Source organism: Juglans microcarpa x Juglans regia, chromosome 6D (genome assembly GCF_004785595.1).
Source record: "Juglans microcarpa x Juglans regia isolate MS1-56 chromosome 6D, Jm3101_v1.0, whole genome shotgun sequence".
Taxonomy (NCBI): domain Eukaryota; kingdom Viridiplantae; phylum Streptophyta; class Magnoliopsida; order Fagales; family Juglandaceae; genus Juglans; species Juglans microcarpa x Juglans regia.
Genome location: NC_054604.1, coordinates 9156015 through 9168410, shown reverse-complemented (window position 1 = coordinate 9168410; position 12396 = coordinate 9156015). Strand labels below are relative to the sequence as shown.

At 34.5% G+C, this 12396-nt stretch overlaps 1 protein-coding gene across 1 annotated transcript; it reads left to right on the top strand.

Moving 5' to 3' along the window:
- The first annotated feature begins 3179 nt into the window (after positions 1–3179).
- Positions 3180–11125, top strand: LOC121234650 (protein LONGIFOLIA 1). The gene is made up of 5 exons (XM_041130678.1): positions 3180–4405; positions 5584–5654; positions 6189–8300; positions 8407–8557; positions 10083–11125. The coding sequence occupies exons 1-5, from the start codon at positions 4261–4263 to the stop codon at positions 10922–10924; spliced, it is 3321 nt and encodes a 1106-aa protein (XP_040986612.1). The 5' UTR covers positions 3180–4260; the 3' UTR covers positions 10925–11125.
- Positions 11126–12396: the final 1271 nt, after the last annotated feature.

Sequence of the window (12396 nt, the reverse complement as noted above, 5' to 3'; positions counted from 1 at the left end):
GTTAGATCTAGTCATGTATTGAATAAGTATCGGATAATTATTTTTAAAAAAATAGAATTTATTATTAAAATATTAATTTTTTTTAACGTGAATCTCATATTACTCACTCTTTTTTAAACATATTATATATTAATACTTATACACTCTATAACTATAAAGAAGTTGCAAGCCTTAGAGAATAAAGACTAGGAATTAGGATACAGGCAGAACTTGACAAATTAGAAGGTGGGGGGAGTCATGTGCTAGAGGAATCTGACACAGCATTTGGCTTTCTATATTATTACTTTTTTATGATTTTATCGTGTGTATATATATATATATATATATATATATATATATATTTTATAAAGTAAGATAAAAGTAAAGTATATAACGTTATTTCATTTTTAATATCATATGATCAAGCACGTACCCATATTTGATATTTTTCTAATCTGTCTTTGACGATTATCATTATCTATAGCTTAGGACTTTTTGGGGGTCTTGGGAGTGATGGCCTCCATGTAGTGGTTTGTTCAACTTTTAATTATAATTTTTTTTAATAGGATTCAACTAAGGTTACGTTTGGGTACCAAGAATACTTCAAGTATTCTCACTACTATTCTTTATTTTATTATTATTTTTTACATATTTTTTACTATTTATTACTTTTTACCTACTATTCATTATTCTATTATTACTTTTTTACTACTATTTATAAACATTCTCAACATTTATCAAATATTCTCACTATCTAATCGTAGCCTAATTCGTTTAAACTATTAGACTCGCTTATAATCAAGAGATCGAAGTTCTCGCTAATACAGATATTCTTCCCAAGCGTACTTTGACTGAATTGATTTTGGATAAATATATATATATATATATATATATATATATTGTAAGTCGTCTTATAATATTATTTATTTTCGTACTCATTTCTCTATATCAATATCTCTTAAAATCTTTATCCGATTTTAAAGATTTCAAGTGAGAGAAATAGACATACGAAATTAGTCATATAGTATTTATTGAGTATTTATTATTGTATTTGCAAATCTTTTAAGCAATATTAATTATGTGATAAATACTATAAAATCAATTTCAATGTCTATCTTTTCCATTTAAATTAACCCTTTGAGTCCCGATAAAAACTTTAATAAATCGGTTTTTTTTTTTTTTTTTTTAACTTGTCTTGATATTGAATTATCAACTTAAAGAAAATAATTGAAGAGAATCTCAATTAAAATTTTGAAGCATTACCAATAATCGACCAAATAAAGCAATATTGAATGGCTAATTGATCAGATCTTGCGTAAGAGTAGTTGACATGCAAACTAACCACTTCACACGTTTTAGTTCTATGATTCTAAACTTTCTTTATTGCTTTGCTAAAATAATCCTTTATTTTACCTTCTAATCTTCATTGCTCTCTGCCACGTCCCCCGTTGTACCTCCTAATTAATAATTACTCGATACTGACTTCGTTGATAACTAAATTCATCTCAATTTATTATTATAATTTTTTCAAATCTTAATATAAAATATAATAAATAATTTAATTTTTTTAAATTCTAAAATAATAATAATATTAAAAAATAATATTTTAATAATATTATCTCATCTCAACTCAATTCAATTCAGTTTAACATCTAAATACATATTTATAGCTTATAATAATGGAGAAACGCACCTTTTATAGATATATATATATATATATATATATATATATATATATATGATATTGTTTATCATAGGTAGGCTAACATTTATTCCTCTGTCCCCTACAAGTTTATATATATTTTTATAGGAAACAGTTACCTTATTGGACCAAATTACAAGTAATGGGAGAAGATATCTATTGCTTCAAATTCAACAGGTTCACATCAGGATTCATCACATGGCCTAGTTTGGATATCTTTTATCTCATCACATTTTAACTGATCATTATCTAAATACGATAAATATAAATATTCTTCAATTTTAAATATTTAATTTTTTTATCTAATCATTATCTAATTATTATAATTTTTTTAAATTTTCAAACAAAACACAAAAAATAATGTAAATTTTTCAAATTTTAAAATAAAAATAATATTAAAAATCATGTCAACTTAAATATCTTAGTACTATTTACAAACCATCTCAACTCATCTCAATTCATTATCTAAACCAGGTTAGTAAATATTGTAAGGGAGTTGCTAGCTCTATTGTTTTCTTAATCAAAATAACATAAAATCCCCAACCCCAATTTTTCTCTTACGTGACTTGCATGATCAATAAAATCGAAATATTAATAGCATTATCTCATGAATATTTTGGAAAAATAGAATGATATTTTATAATAATTATCATTTTATCATATCTTTATGTGATATAAAAAAATTAGGTAACATCAAATAATTAAAAAATAATTTTTAATTTTCCTTTCTCTATCCCATCTTCCTAACCATCCAGTCACTCCCATCAATATGTGGTGTATTGTTTCAGTCTGATTTTCACTTTTTCTTTGGTGATTGTCTATGAATTTCAGTTTTGTTAAGGCCATCTGAACTAAGAATATATGAAAGATGTGAATTGGCCAACCATATGCATGCTATATTACAATATCTGTCTATTTAACTGTGTTTTGAAAAATTCTTTTCATCAGTTACTATTTATCATTCTACACCTCACATATTATGAAAAATATCTCTATATCTTATAAAAAATATCTCCATACTCTATAAAAAAATCTTACATTCTATAAAAAAAAATTATAAATATAAGATATGAGATTATATAATGATTGATACATAATAAATCTTTTTTTTTATTTGGATTTAAATCACTACTGCTTTTACAAGTTGGCATTATTAAAAGCTATCATTCATTACTCATCAACCAAAAATTAATTCATTCTGCATCATTGTTGAATTATTGCTTTCTTTTTTTTAAATGCTGTTGTTGTCTCTAATGATGATATTAAAAGTCTGCTAAGTGTGGGCTCATAGTCATTGCCACCTCCCAAGGGCAAAAAAAAAAAAAAAAAAAAAGGGAAATCTACAGGAGGGTAATATGGTAAACCAGCATGTGAGAAGTGCTTGGAAAAAGCCAATTGGAGTTTGCAGGCAAGAGGAATGACATTTTCTTTTCTTTGGCTAATTTTCCAGTTTCCAGTACAAATATATCCCCTTTTACATCTCTCTCTCCTCTGACAAATTCACATGCACATGCAGACAGCTTCAGACCCACCCACATTCTCCTCAGACCTCCCACATGGATGTGTGAGATATGGCCTAGAGGACATCTGATCTGACCCACACAATTCATACACACACTCTCTCTCTCTCTCTGTGACTCAGAAAAAATTAAAAATTGCCAACTGTTAAACTCACACCAGATTGGTTTATTTCATGATACTTCCTATCTCTTCTAGCTGTCTTTCCACTAGTTTTCTGAAAAAAATCTCTTCTTCGATCTGCAGAGGGTATTAGTTTTGTTTTTTTTGGCAGCGTAAAGGTAATGTTGCTAACAACTCCGGGCATTGTTAATACTGAAATGGGTGTTGGGTCCCTTCCTTTTCTTTTGGCGACTTTGTAGTTCCTATACAAGGCATTGTCTTAGTTTGTTCTGTGAAAGCCAATAAGGTTTCTTTCACGTTACTGATTAGATTTGATTCTTTCGCTTTCTGGGTATCGTCGGTTTTCCTTGATTCTTTCAACAAATTGAGATTTGGGAGAAAATCCAGAAAAAGGGTATTTACTGCTACAATAGCAGTAAACATTCTGGGATTGTTTCGATTTCAAAAGGACAGTATTGATCTCGTTTGAAGCCAAAATTTATTGTTTCTGAGCTGTAAGTAGCTGTAGAAAACTGGGTTTTAAGAGCGATTGTTGCTGTATTGTTGATTAGCAAATATAAGTAATTTGATGTAGCGGTGATTTCTGTTTTGGAATGCTGCATTTGGAATTTCATGAATGAGGAAAGCGCTTTGTTGTCTTATGGTTAAGCATCTCAAATTCTGATTTATGCCCGAGCTGTAGTCTGGAATCAGAGGTTAAAAGGGTCTCTGAGGTGTCTGAAATCTCTCATTCTTGATTGGGCTACCTGAGAATTGCTTAGATATCTCATAATTTGTGAACTGCAAACTCCGGCTTCAACGTATTTGTTGAGTGTAAGATATAAATTTTACCGACGGTGGCTGAATTGCTGATATTCTTTTATTTGGAGCTAGAAAGCATTGTTGGAGGGATAGGAAGTAGGTGTGTTTAATTGTGTCAGCTGAGGAGAGAGGGGGAAATGGCTGCAAAGCTTTTACATTCTTTAGCTGATGACAATCCAGATTTGCAGAAGCAAATAGGATGCATGACTGGGATATTTCAAATCTTTGATCGTCCTAACGTCCTCACTGGTAGGCGCATTAGCCACAAGAGGCTTCCTCCAGGTATTCTTTGACCTTGATATTAATAATTTAATTATTACTACTGTTCGTTGTGTCAAAGGTGGGGGATTGCTTTAACTTATCAGTATCTAATACTTTTCATTGGTTGCGCGAGTATATCTGGAGCTGCTCTTGTGTCTGTGTTGTTTTATTTGATTCATTACTGGTATGGAAACAATTGATTCTTCTATCTTGAGTTTTTTCTTTCTTTGCTCCTTTTATATCCAATCCTGATATCATGTAATACTTAACAATTTCTCCGTCTTGTATGTGTGTGTGCGCCCTTGCATAATCCCACAACGTACATGATGAATGTGTAAAGGCATGACATCAAGGATTTCATACGACATGTCCATTGGCAATTGGTCCAGCTAATTGTCATGTTTCCAGGTCTTACTTGCTGTACACAAATGAATACGGATAGATGTCTCACAAGTGTTTATCCTATGAAAACATATCACAGTTTCTAGGGAAAATTGCTGTTGAGGTTTAGCTTTCTTTCAAACTTGCACCTGTGGTTTAAAAAATTTTAAACCGATCCTTGAGATTAGGTGCTTGTTTCAAAAAGATTGGGCCACTCAAGGAGTGGGAGGCCTGTAAAGGGCCAACCCTAGGGCAGCTTAGATATGGTTGTCCTTGGGATGTTCCACGGATTTGGCAACATATTTGGTGACCCCTCCTTTTTTTCTTTTTTTATAAAGTTATTTTTTAATTTTTAATATTGATGTTGACTATGCATTTTTTAATTTTTAAAAGCTTACTGTGTATCAATTGATATATGTACTCTTCTGATTGGTTATGGCGTGGCAGTTATGTACTACATCAGCATTTTGTCACTAAACTAATGGAGCTTGGACAGAGCCATTTTTTTCAAATAGGCACCTTACCCCAGGGATTAGTTTGAAACTTTTTAAGCTATAGGTACTAGTTTAAAAATAGTATTAGTACAAACTCCAAAGACCTAAAACAGTAATTTTTCCCAGTTTCTATTCCAGAAATTAGATATATCAGATCTAAAGAATGGTATATTCCCCATACTTTCAGCTTCTGGTCGTGCATGTACACCTTTTTCATCTGATCTGATCCAATTAGCATGTATTTTACGGCTCTTTTGCAGGCTCAAAAATTTAAAGCCATCAGTAGTGCAGCCTGTAAATTTAACTCTATTGTTTCTTCAATAGGTAATTCCCACTTCAACAATGGCAGCCTGGAAAGAGAGTCTAATTACATATACCATCGACAGACAACAGCTGTAAGCTTTTCTTTTCCAGCTATCCCACTCCATAATCCACTTATTTTTTTACCAATGCTCATAAGTTTTCAGTTTTAAGTTTAGTTGTTTGAGATCACTAGTCTGTTTATATTCCTTTTTCATCAACCATATGCATCCATGGATTTAATGTGGCATTAAACTATCTAATGTTCATTGGTTAAATATGATTCACATGGAATTAACTCTTGGATTTGCTTTTTTTATCAACCATATGCATCCATGGATTTAATGTGCATTAACCTATCTAATGTTCATTTGTTGAATATGATTCACATGGAATCAACTCTTGGATTTGCTTTCTTAAATGGTCATATTTCTTACCACTTCTTCTCAGTGAACGATCCAAAGAGAAAATCTCCTTTTGCCTCTTGAATTATTTCCAAACAGATATTTTTTTTGACCTAAACAAACAAATATATTATTTCTTAAATGTGCACATTCTTCGTCATTTCACCTGTGTTCTGCATGGAGCTATAATTTATTTGGATGAATATTATCAACTTGTGCTTGCAGGAAATAAGTTTAAACAAGAATGTGCACGAGAAACAAAGAATTTCAACAGAATCTTCAAGAGCCTCTTTCTCATCCTCTTGTTCATCTACGTTGTCTTCTCTGGACTGCAACAAAACAACTCAGCCAGAAACCTTATCTGATCGAGTAAGTTTTCCTGAAACTCCATCGAGGGACCCAGTGATGAATCAACCAAATACCTCTCCATACGTAGGGCGGCAGTCCCTTGATCTTCGTGATGTGGTCAAGGACTCCATGTATAGGGAAGCTAGAGGACTATCAATTAGAACTTCAACAAATGAGGAACCAGTAAATCATGCCAGAAAGCATAGAGATTCCCCAAGGCCTTTCCAGCTGTCCAAGTCTGTGGATGGATCTCATGGAGTTGGGGTTAACATAAAGAAAAAAACACCTGATGATCTGAAGGAGTCTCTTAAAGTTCTTGCTGAACTTCAAGAAACTCCTTGGTATTACAATGAAGCAAAGGAACATCCAACATCAACATATGAAGCAAAAGATGGGCCATGGCATTCAATTTCAAGGGATGCTCCCAGGTTTTCTTACGATGGGAGAGAGATAAATCGTTTATCCTTTGAATCACGAGAAACCCTCAAATCCACATCGAAGCTTAAAGAGCTGCCCAGACTTTCATTGGACAGTAAGGAAAGTTCATGGCAGAGTTCCAACTCTGATTCAAAACTTAATCACCTAAAAAACTTCCATAATGGTGGCAACTTAGAGGACAAAGCCCTTAATATACCCCAATCATCAGGAACTCAGAAGCGGCCTCCTAGTGTTGTGGCAAAGTTAATGGGCTTGGAATCCTTGCCTGATTCTGCATTGGATAGTGATGGTCATTTGGATGTGATCAAATCCCATGCAGTTGAAGATAGTGATCCCTTCTCAAGGTCTTTAAAAACAAAGGATCTAAACAGGGCTATCAGAGTTTCTAAATCCCCCAGAAACTCATCAAAGGACCCAACATCCCCACGCTGGAAGAATCCTGATTTTTTCATGAAACCCATTTCAAGTTCAAGATTTCCAATTGAACCAGCTCCTTGGAAGCAACTGGATGGAAATAGAGTTTCACAGAAACAAGCTTTCAGGCCTGCAAAAGTTCCCCCAATGGCACCGAACTCCTTCAATTCTGTTTGTGGTGAGATTGAAAAGAGGTTGAAAGATCCTGAATTTAAACAATCTGGGAAGAATTTTAGAGCCCTTAAACAGATACTGGAAGCAATGCAGGCAAAGGGGTTGTTAGAGACCGGAAAAGAAGAACAAGTTTCAGAGTTTGGAGTTCAAGGAGTCTCTGAACCAAAATGCACTAGTTCAAATCAAAATTCAAAATCACACAGCCACCAAATCCCACAGAGAAACCATGTTATTGCTTCTCCCAGTAGGGGTTCTAATTCTTCAAGGACTTTTGGTTCCCCCATTGTGATCATGAAACCAGCTAAGCTTGATGGAAGATCTGGTATTCCTGCCTCCTCAGTAATTCCAATGGATGATATTTCTGGTCTGCACAGAATTCAGGGTTGTGGATTTGCAGATGCTAAAAAGGGTTCAATTAATAGCCAAACAGATAAAGATCAGTCTCTGAAAAGCAGTCGCAGGAACACTGCTGTTAGTTCCACTGATAAGAAAGCTAGTGGCAGGATCATTAGATCAACACAATCTTCATCAAGGTCTCAACATTCCTCAAAAGAAAACGCCATAAGTTCCGTAAAGGGCTCTGGATCTGTTAGCCCAAGACTGCAACAGAAGAAGCTTGAGTTGGAGAAGCGATCTCGTCCACCTACCCCTCCATCTGAGTCAAACAAACCCAGAAGGCAATCCAACCGACAACTAAAAGACTCGGGTTCCTCAGGTGTAAAAGTCAGACCACAATCTTCTAACTCACAGCTAAGTGATGACCAATTGAGTGAGCTGAGTTATGAATCAAGAAGTCTGAGTTGTCAAGGAGATGACATGTCTGTGCAATCAGACAGTAATACCATCTTGGACTCAAAGATTGACATTGAAGTCACGAGTACTGCACAATCTACTGAGGTCAATGGCGGCCAGAGTCCCTCTATGAAGGCTGTCAATTACTCTGCTTCTTGCTCAATGCAAAAAGTTAGTGCTTTGGATCTTCTTTCCCGCTAAAGTATTTGGAAAATTTAGTTCACATGTAATTTTTTCTTTCTTTGGATGAATTACATGTATTGTTTTACTTGATCAGGAACCCCCTCCAAGGTTGAATGAAGATGAATCATTGGCAGAACTTGCTACTGTTGCCCCAGAACATCCCAGTCCTGTCTCTGTGCTTGATGGCTCAGTATATAGAGATGATGCACCATCTCCTGTAAAGCAGACGCCAAATTCCCTCAAAGGTGAAAGTCTCTATCACCCAAAAACTCAATTTTTTCCATTGAATTTCTTCGCCAAAAAACTTTACTCGGATCTGGCCCAACTAAGCTAATTAGATATTGAGTATTGGGTGATCTAATGACTAATTCTCCCACGCTGCCTGTGATGATGTGTTAGAACATGTCTCTTTCCTCTATTTTCCCTTCTTAAGAAACATCACATTAATGGAAAATATTACGTAAAGTGTAAAAAACGGCAATATCAATTATGATCTCATTCCAAAGGGACTTTGAGAATTTGGAAAATGAGTTATGGTATAAATAAGACTGCCCTGTTGGAAAGAAACAAAAAAGGAGGTACAGGTGGAGGTATTATTCTAAATGATTCAGTTCAAGTCTAACAACAAAATTCAGTTTTTGCCCAATGAGTTCATGTTTAGTTGGACCAATTTATGAAGATTGGCCATCAGACGATTCAGACCTGAGGTTATGTCTGCGGAGCACGTATGAAAATACATTTTACAGGTTTGGGCGAGTTAGTCATGGGTAAACTTTGTCTTGTGCTTCAGTAAACAAAAATAGGAAATCTGGGAAAAGCTAAAGGATGAGAAGCAGGCATGTATAGGAGTGAGATTTTATGCATATTTTTAGTGAAACTTGTTTTCTTAATGTGAGAGGAAAAAATAGGGAAGAGAATAATGAATAGGGGCAATGAAATATTTCTTAAGAACAGGAGAAAATGTGAGTTGATATAATCATAGTCTTCATTGCCATCATTGTTCTCATTCATTTTTCCAACTACTTTTTAGCAACACCAGTTTTCTCTCTTCAAGCAAATAGACATGTGAGAGAGAGAGAGGGGGGGGGGGGGGGGGGGGGGGGGGGGGAGAGAGAGAGAGAGAGAGAGAGAGAGAGTTACTTGCAGTGACAGGAATATTTTTCCATTTTTATGGCATATGAAGTATTGTGTCTAAATGGGTTAGATGAATTGTGGTTTTAAAAGGTTGGGTATTATATGAGGACCAGTAGTTCGATTGTACATCTAATTCTGATCTGGAATTAAACTTGCTTTTACATACCTGCTATGTGTCCACTATTTAAGTTTTCTACAAAGAAATTGTAGTTGGAAGTAGAGACAGGATAAACTAAAGATAATTAATTGTTAGGGAAAATACACTTTCAGCCTCCTATTAACAAATGTAAAGCTCCAAAGTGACATTGCATTCTTCAACTACCAAAAATTGTCAAATAGCACCCTTATCTCATTTTGACCAGTGCATTGGATCAAATATCATCTATTTTCACATATTTTCCTTCCATACTAAAGGTCAGAATGGGACGAACTTTCTATTTCTATTTCTATTTCTATTTTTCTTGTTTTTAGTTTTGGGGTGTCATATGTCAGTTTTTCCAGTTTGAGATGCGAAATAGAGATCACTTTTTAGATGGAGGGTGGAAAGTATATTTTCCCTTAATTGTTCTCTCATAGTTAGTTGGTTAGTTAAAGATAGAAGGGCATATCTCATTCTAATATCCATTCATGCAACAGGTGATGGTGCTCAAGATTATAATGACAGCCACGTTGTAGATCAATGGAACCCTACAGATAGCCTCTTATCTAATGGCACGGAGTCTGGTCTTACCTCAGAGATCAGTCGCAAGAAATTACAGAACATCGAACACTTAGTTCAGAAACTTAGGCAGCTGAACTCCAATCATGATGAAGGCAGAACAGATTACATAGCATCACTCTGTGAGAATTCAAATCCAGACCACAGATACATATCTGAAATATTGTTAGCTTCAGGCCTTCTACTCATTGACCTTAGCTCTGAGCTAACGACATTTCAGCTGCACCCATCAGGCTACCCTATTAACCCTGAGTTATTCTTTGTTTTGGAGCAAACCAAGGCAAGCAGTTTGCTTTTAAAGGAAGATAGAAGCCCAGGAATGTCTGCCAATTCAAAGACAGACCGGGAGAAATTTCACCGTAAACTTATATTTGATGCGGTTAATGAGGTTCTTGTTACAAAATTATTTTTCTCTGGCATTTGTCCTGAGCCATGGCTGAAGCCTGAAAGACTGGCAAGGAAGACCTTTAGTGCACAAAAGCTTCTTAAAGAATTGTGCATTGAGATAGAACAGTTTCAAGCCAAGAAGTTGGTGTGCAGCTTGGAGGATGAGGAGGATGGATTGAAAAGTATCTTGTGGGAGGATGTGATGAATCGGTCGGGGAGTTGGACTGGTTTCCTGCAGGGTGAGATCTCAGGCATAGTGCTAGATGTTGAGAGATCGATTTTTAAGGACTTAGTTGATGAGATTGTGATTGGTGAGGCAGCTAGTATGCGAGCCAAACCAGGTAGGCGGCGTAGGCAGCTGTTTGCAAAGTAATCTCTTCTAATTTTTCTTCACTTCCACTTATCTTTGATTTTCTTTTTTCTTACTGTGATATATATTTGTTGTACGTTCTTTGTCAAAGCATAACAATATATGGGTAAGGACTGAAGTTCTCCGCTTGAATGTAAAGGAATTGATCTCTTGGAGTTTTGGAACATACATATTCTTAAACATCATAAATATTCTTCACTTTAATGTTTGCATGGAAGTTCTTTTCTTCAGTAAGCTGCTAATACGGTCTACGACTCTACGGTTTTAATTTTAATATGAAAGTGCACACAACGGTATTGGTACACAAAAGCTTTGATTACAACTTTTTATTTAAAATCTTCTCATGTCATCTCACTATCCAAACGGGGCCTTAGACGTCATCTATTCATTATCTCTTGATGTGGTATCAAATAATTGGCAGATAAATAAAATATAATAAAAAAAAAATTAAATCATTCAATATCACATTAAGAGATGATTAAAAAATAATATTTAAAAGGATAATAAATAGCATTATTATATATATATATATATAAATAGAGAGAGAATTTGTGCTATAAGAGAGAAATTTTTTATCCTTATATATATAAAAGGATAGATAAAAAATTAATTTAAATCATTTAATATCTCATGTGTAAACCAATTAACTACCAAAATCAAAGGTGGGAGAATTTGTGTTATAAGATGAGATGATGCTGGGAATTGCCTGAGAAAACAGACCTCCAAAGGAGCATTTTACTCTTCCATGCAACAACACCAAAAATATCTGAGTAATAATGCATCCAAAGTTCTTGAGCCAAAAGGATATCCCAAGAAAAGACAGTACTTCTCTGTCTGTCTTTGCAGAATCAACGTCGCAGCAACTGCATGCATGCACTTGGAAGTCAACTGATCAATTCCAACGTACACTTTGAATTTTTACTTTGCCATGCCACAATTAATTTCCACATGAATACACTTACCTGTAATGGAGGACAGAGCTCCATATATATGAATTTTTTTCCCATTGAAAAGACTGGTTATGAGATCTCATCAATATATGGTTAATCGCATGCCGATTGAGTTGTAAAATCTCATCAAAATTAGTAAAATATCAAGATCCCTCGTAATTGAAAACACGTAAATGTAAAAAATAGTAATGCTGTAGCGATATTTTGTGAATAATACTGTGAATTGCATTAAAGAAAATGAAAGCAACGGATTGTTCTTCTTAGAAAACCAAAACCAAAAGGATTTCAGAATTTTCCAATAACCTCTTCTTTCTCTCCCTTATGGCCTTAAAAGGGTGTAAGAGTTCCTAACAAATTCCTTCCTACACTAGCTACACGACACGTGTCCATAGCAAAAAGACAAAATAACACGCAACAAAAATACATATCTAAAGAGAGCTGCTATGTACAGTCCTCTTCTAGGACTTTTTTGTAGTCCTAATGTATGAATGGACTAAATTACCCCATTTCTATCACTGAATTGAC

What these genes read in the sequence shown, in the direction of transcription:
- LOC121234650 (XM_041130678.1), top strand. Translation starts at nt 4,261, where the DNA reads ATGGCTGCAAAGCTTTTACATTCTTTAGCTGATGACAATCCAGATTTG. An exon ending in ACCATCGACAGACAACAGCT is followed by an intron (nt 5,655 to 6,188) that starts GTAAGCTTTTCT and finishes TTGTGCTTGCAG; the next exon opens with GAAATAAGTTTAAACAAGAA. An exon ending in CTTCTTGCTCAATGCAAAAA is followed by an intron (nt 8,301 to 8,406) that starts GTTAGTGCTTTG and finishes TTACTTGATCAG; the next exon opens with GAACCCCCTCCAAGGTTGAA.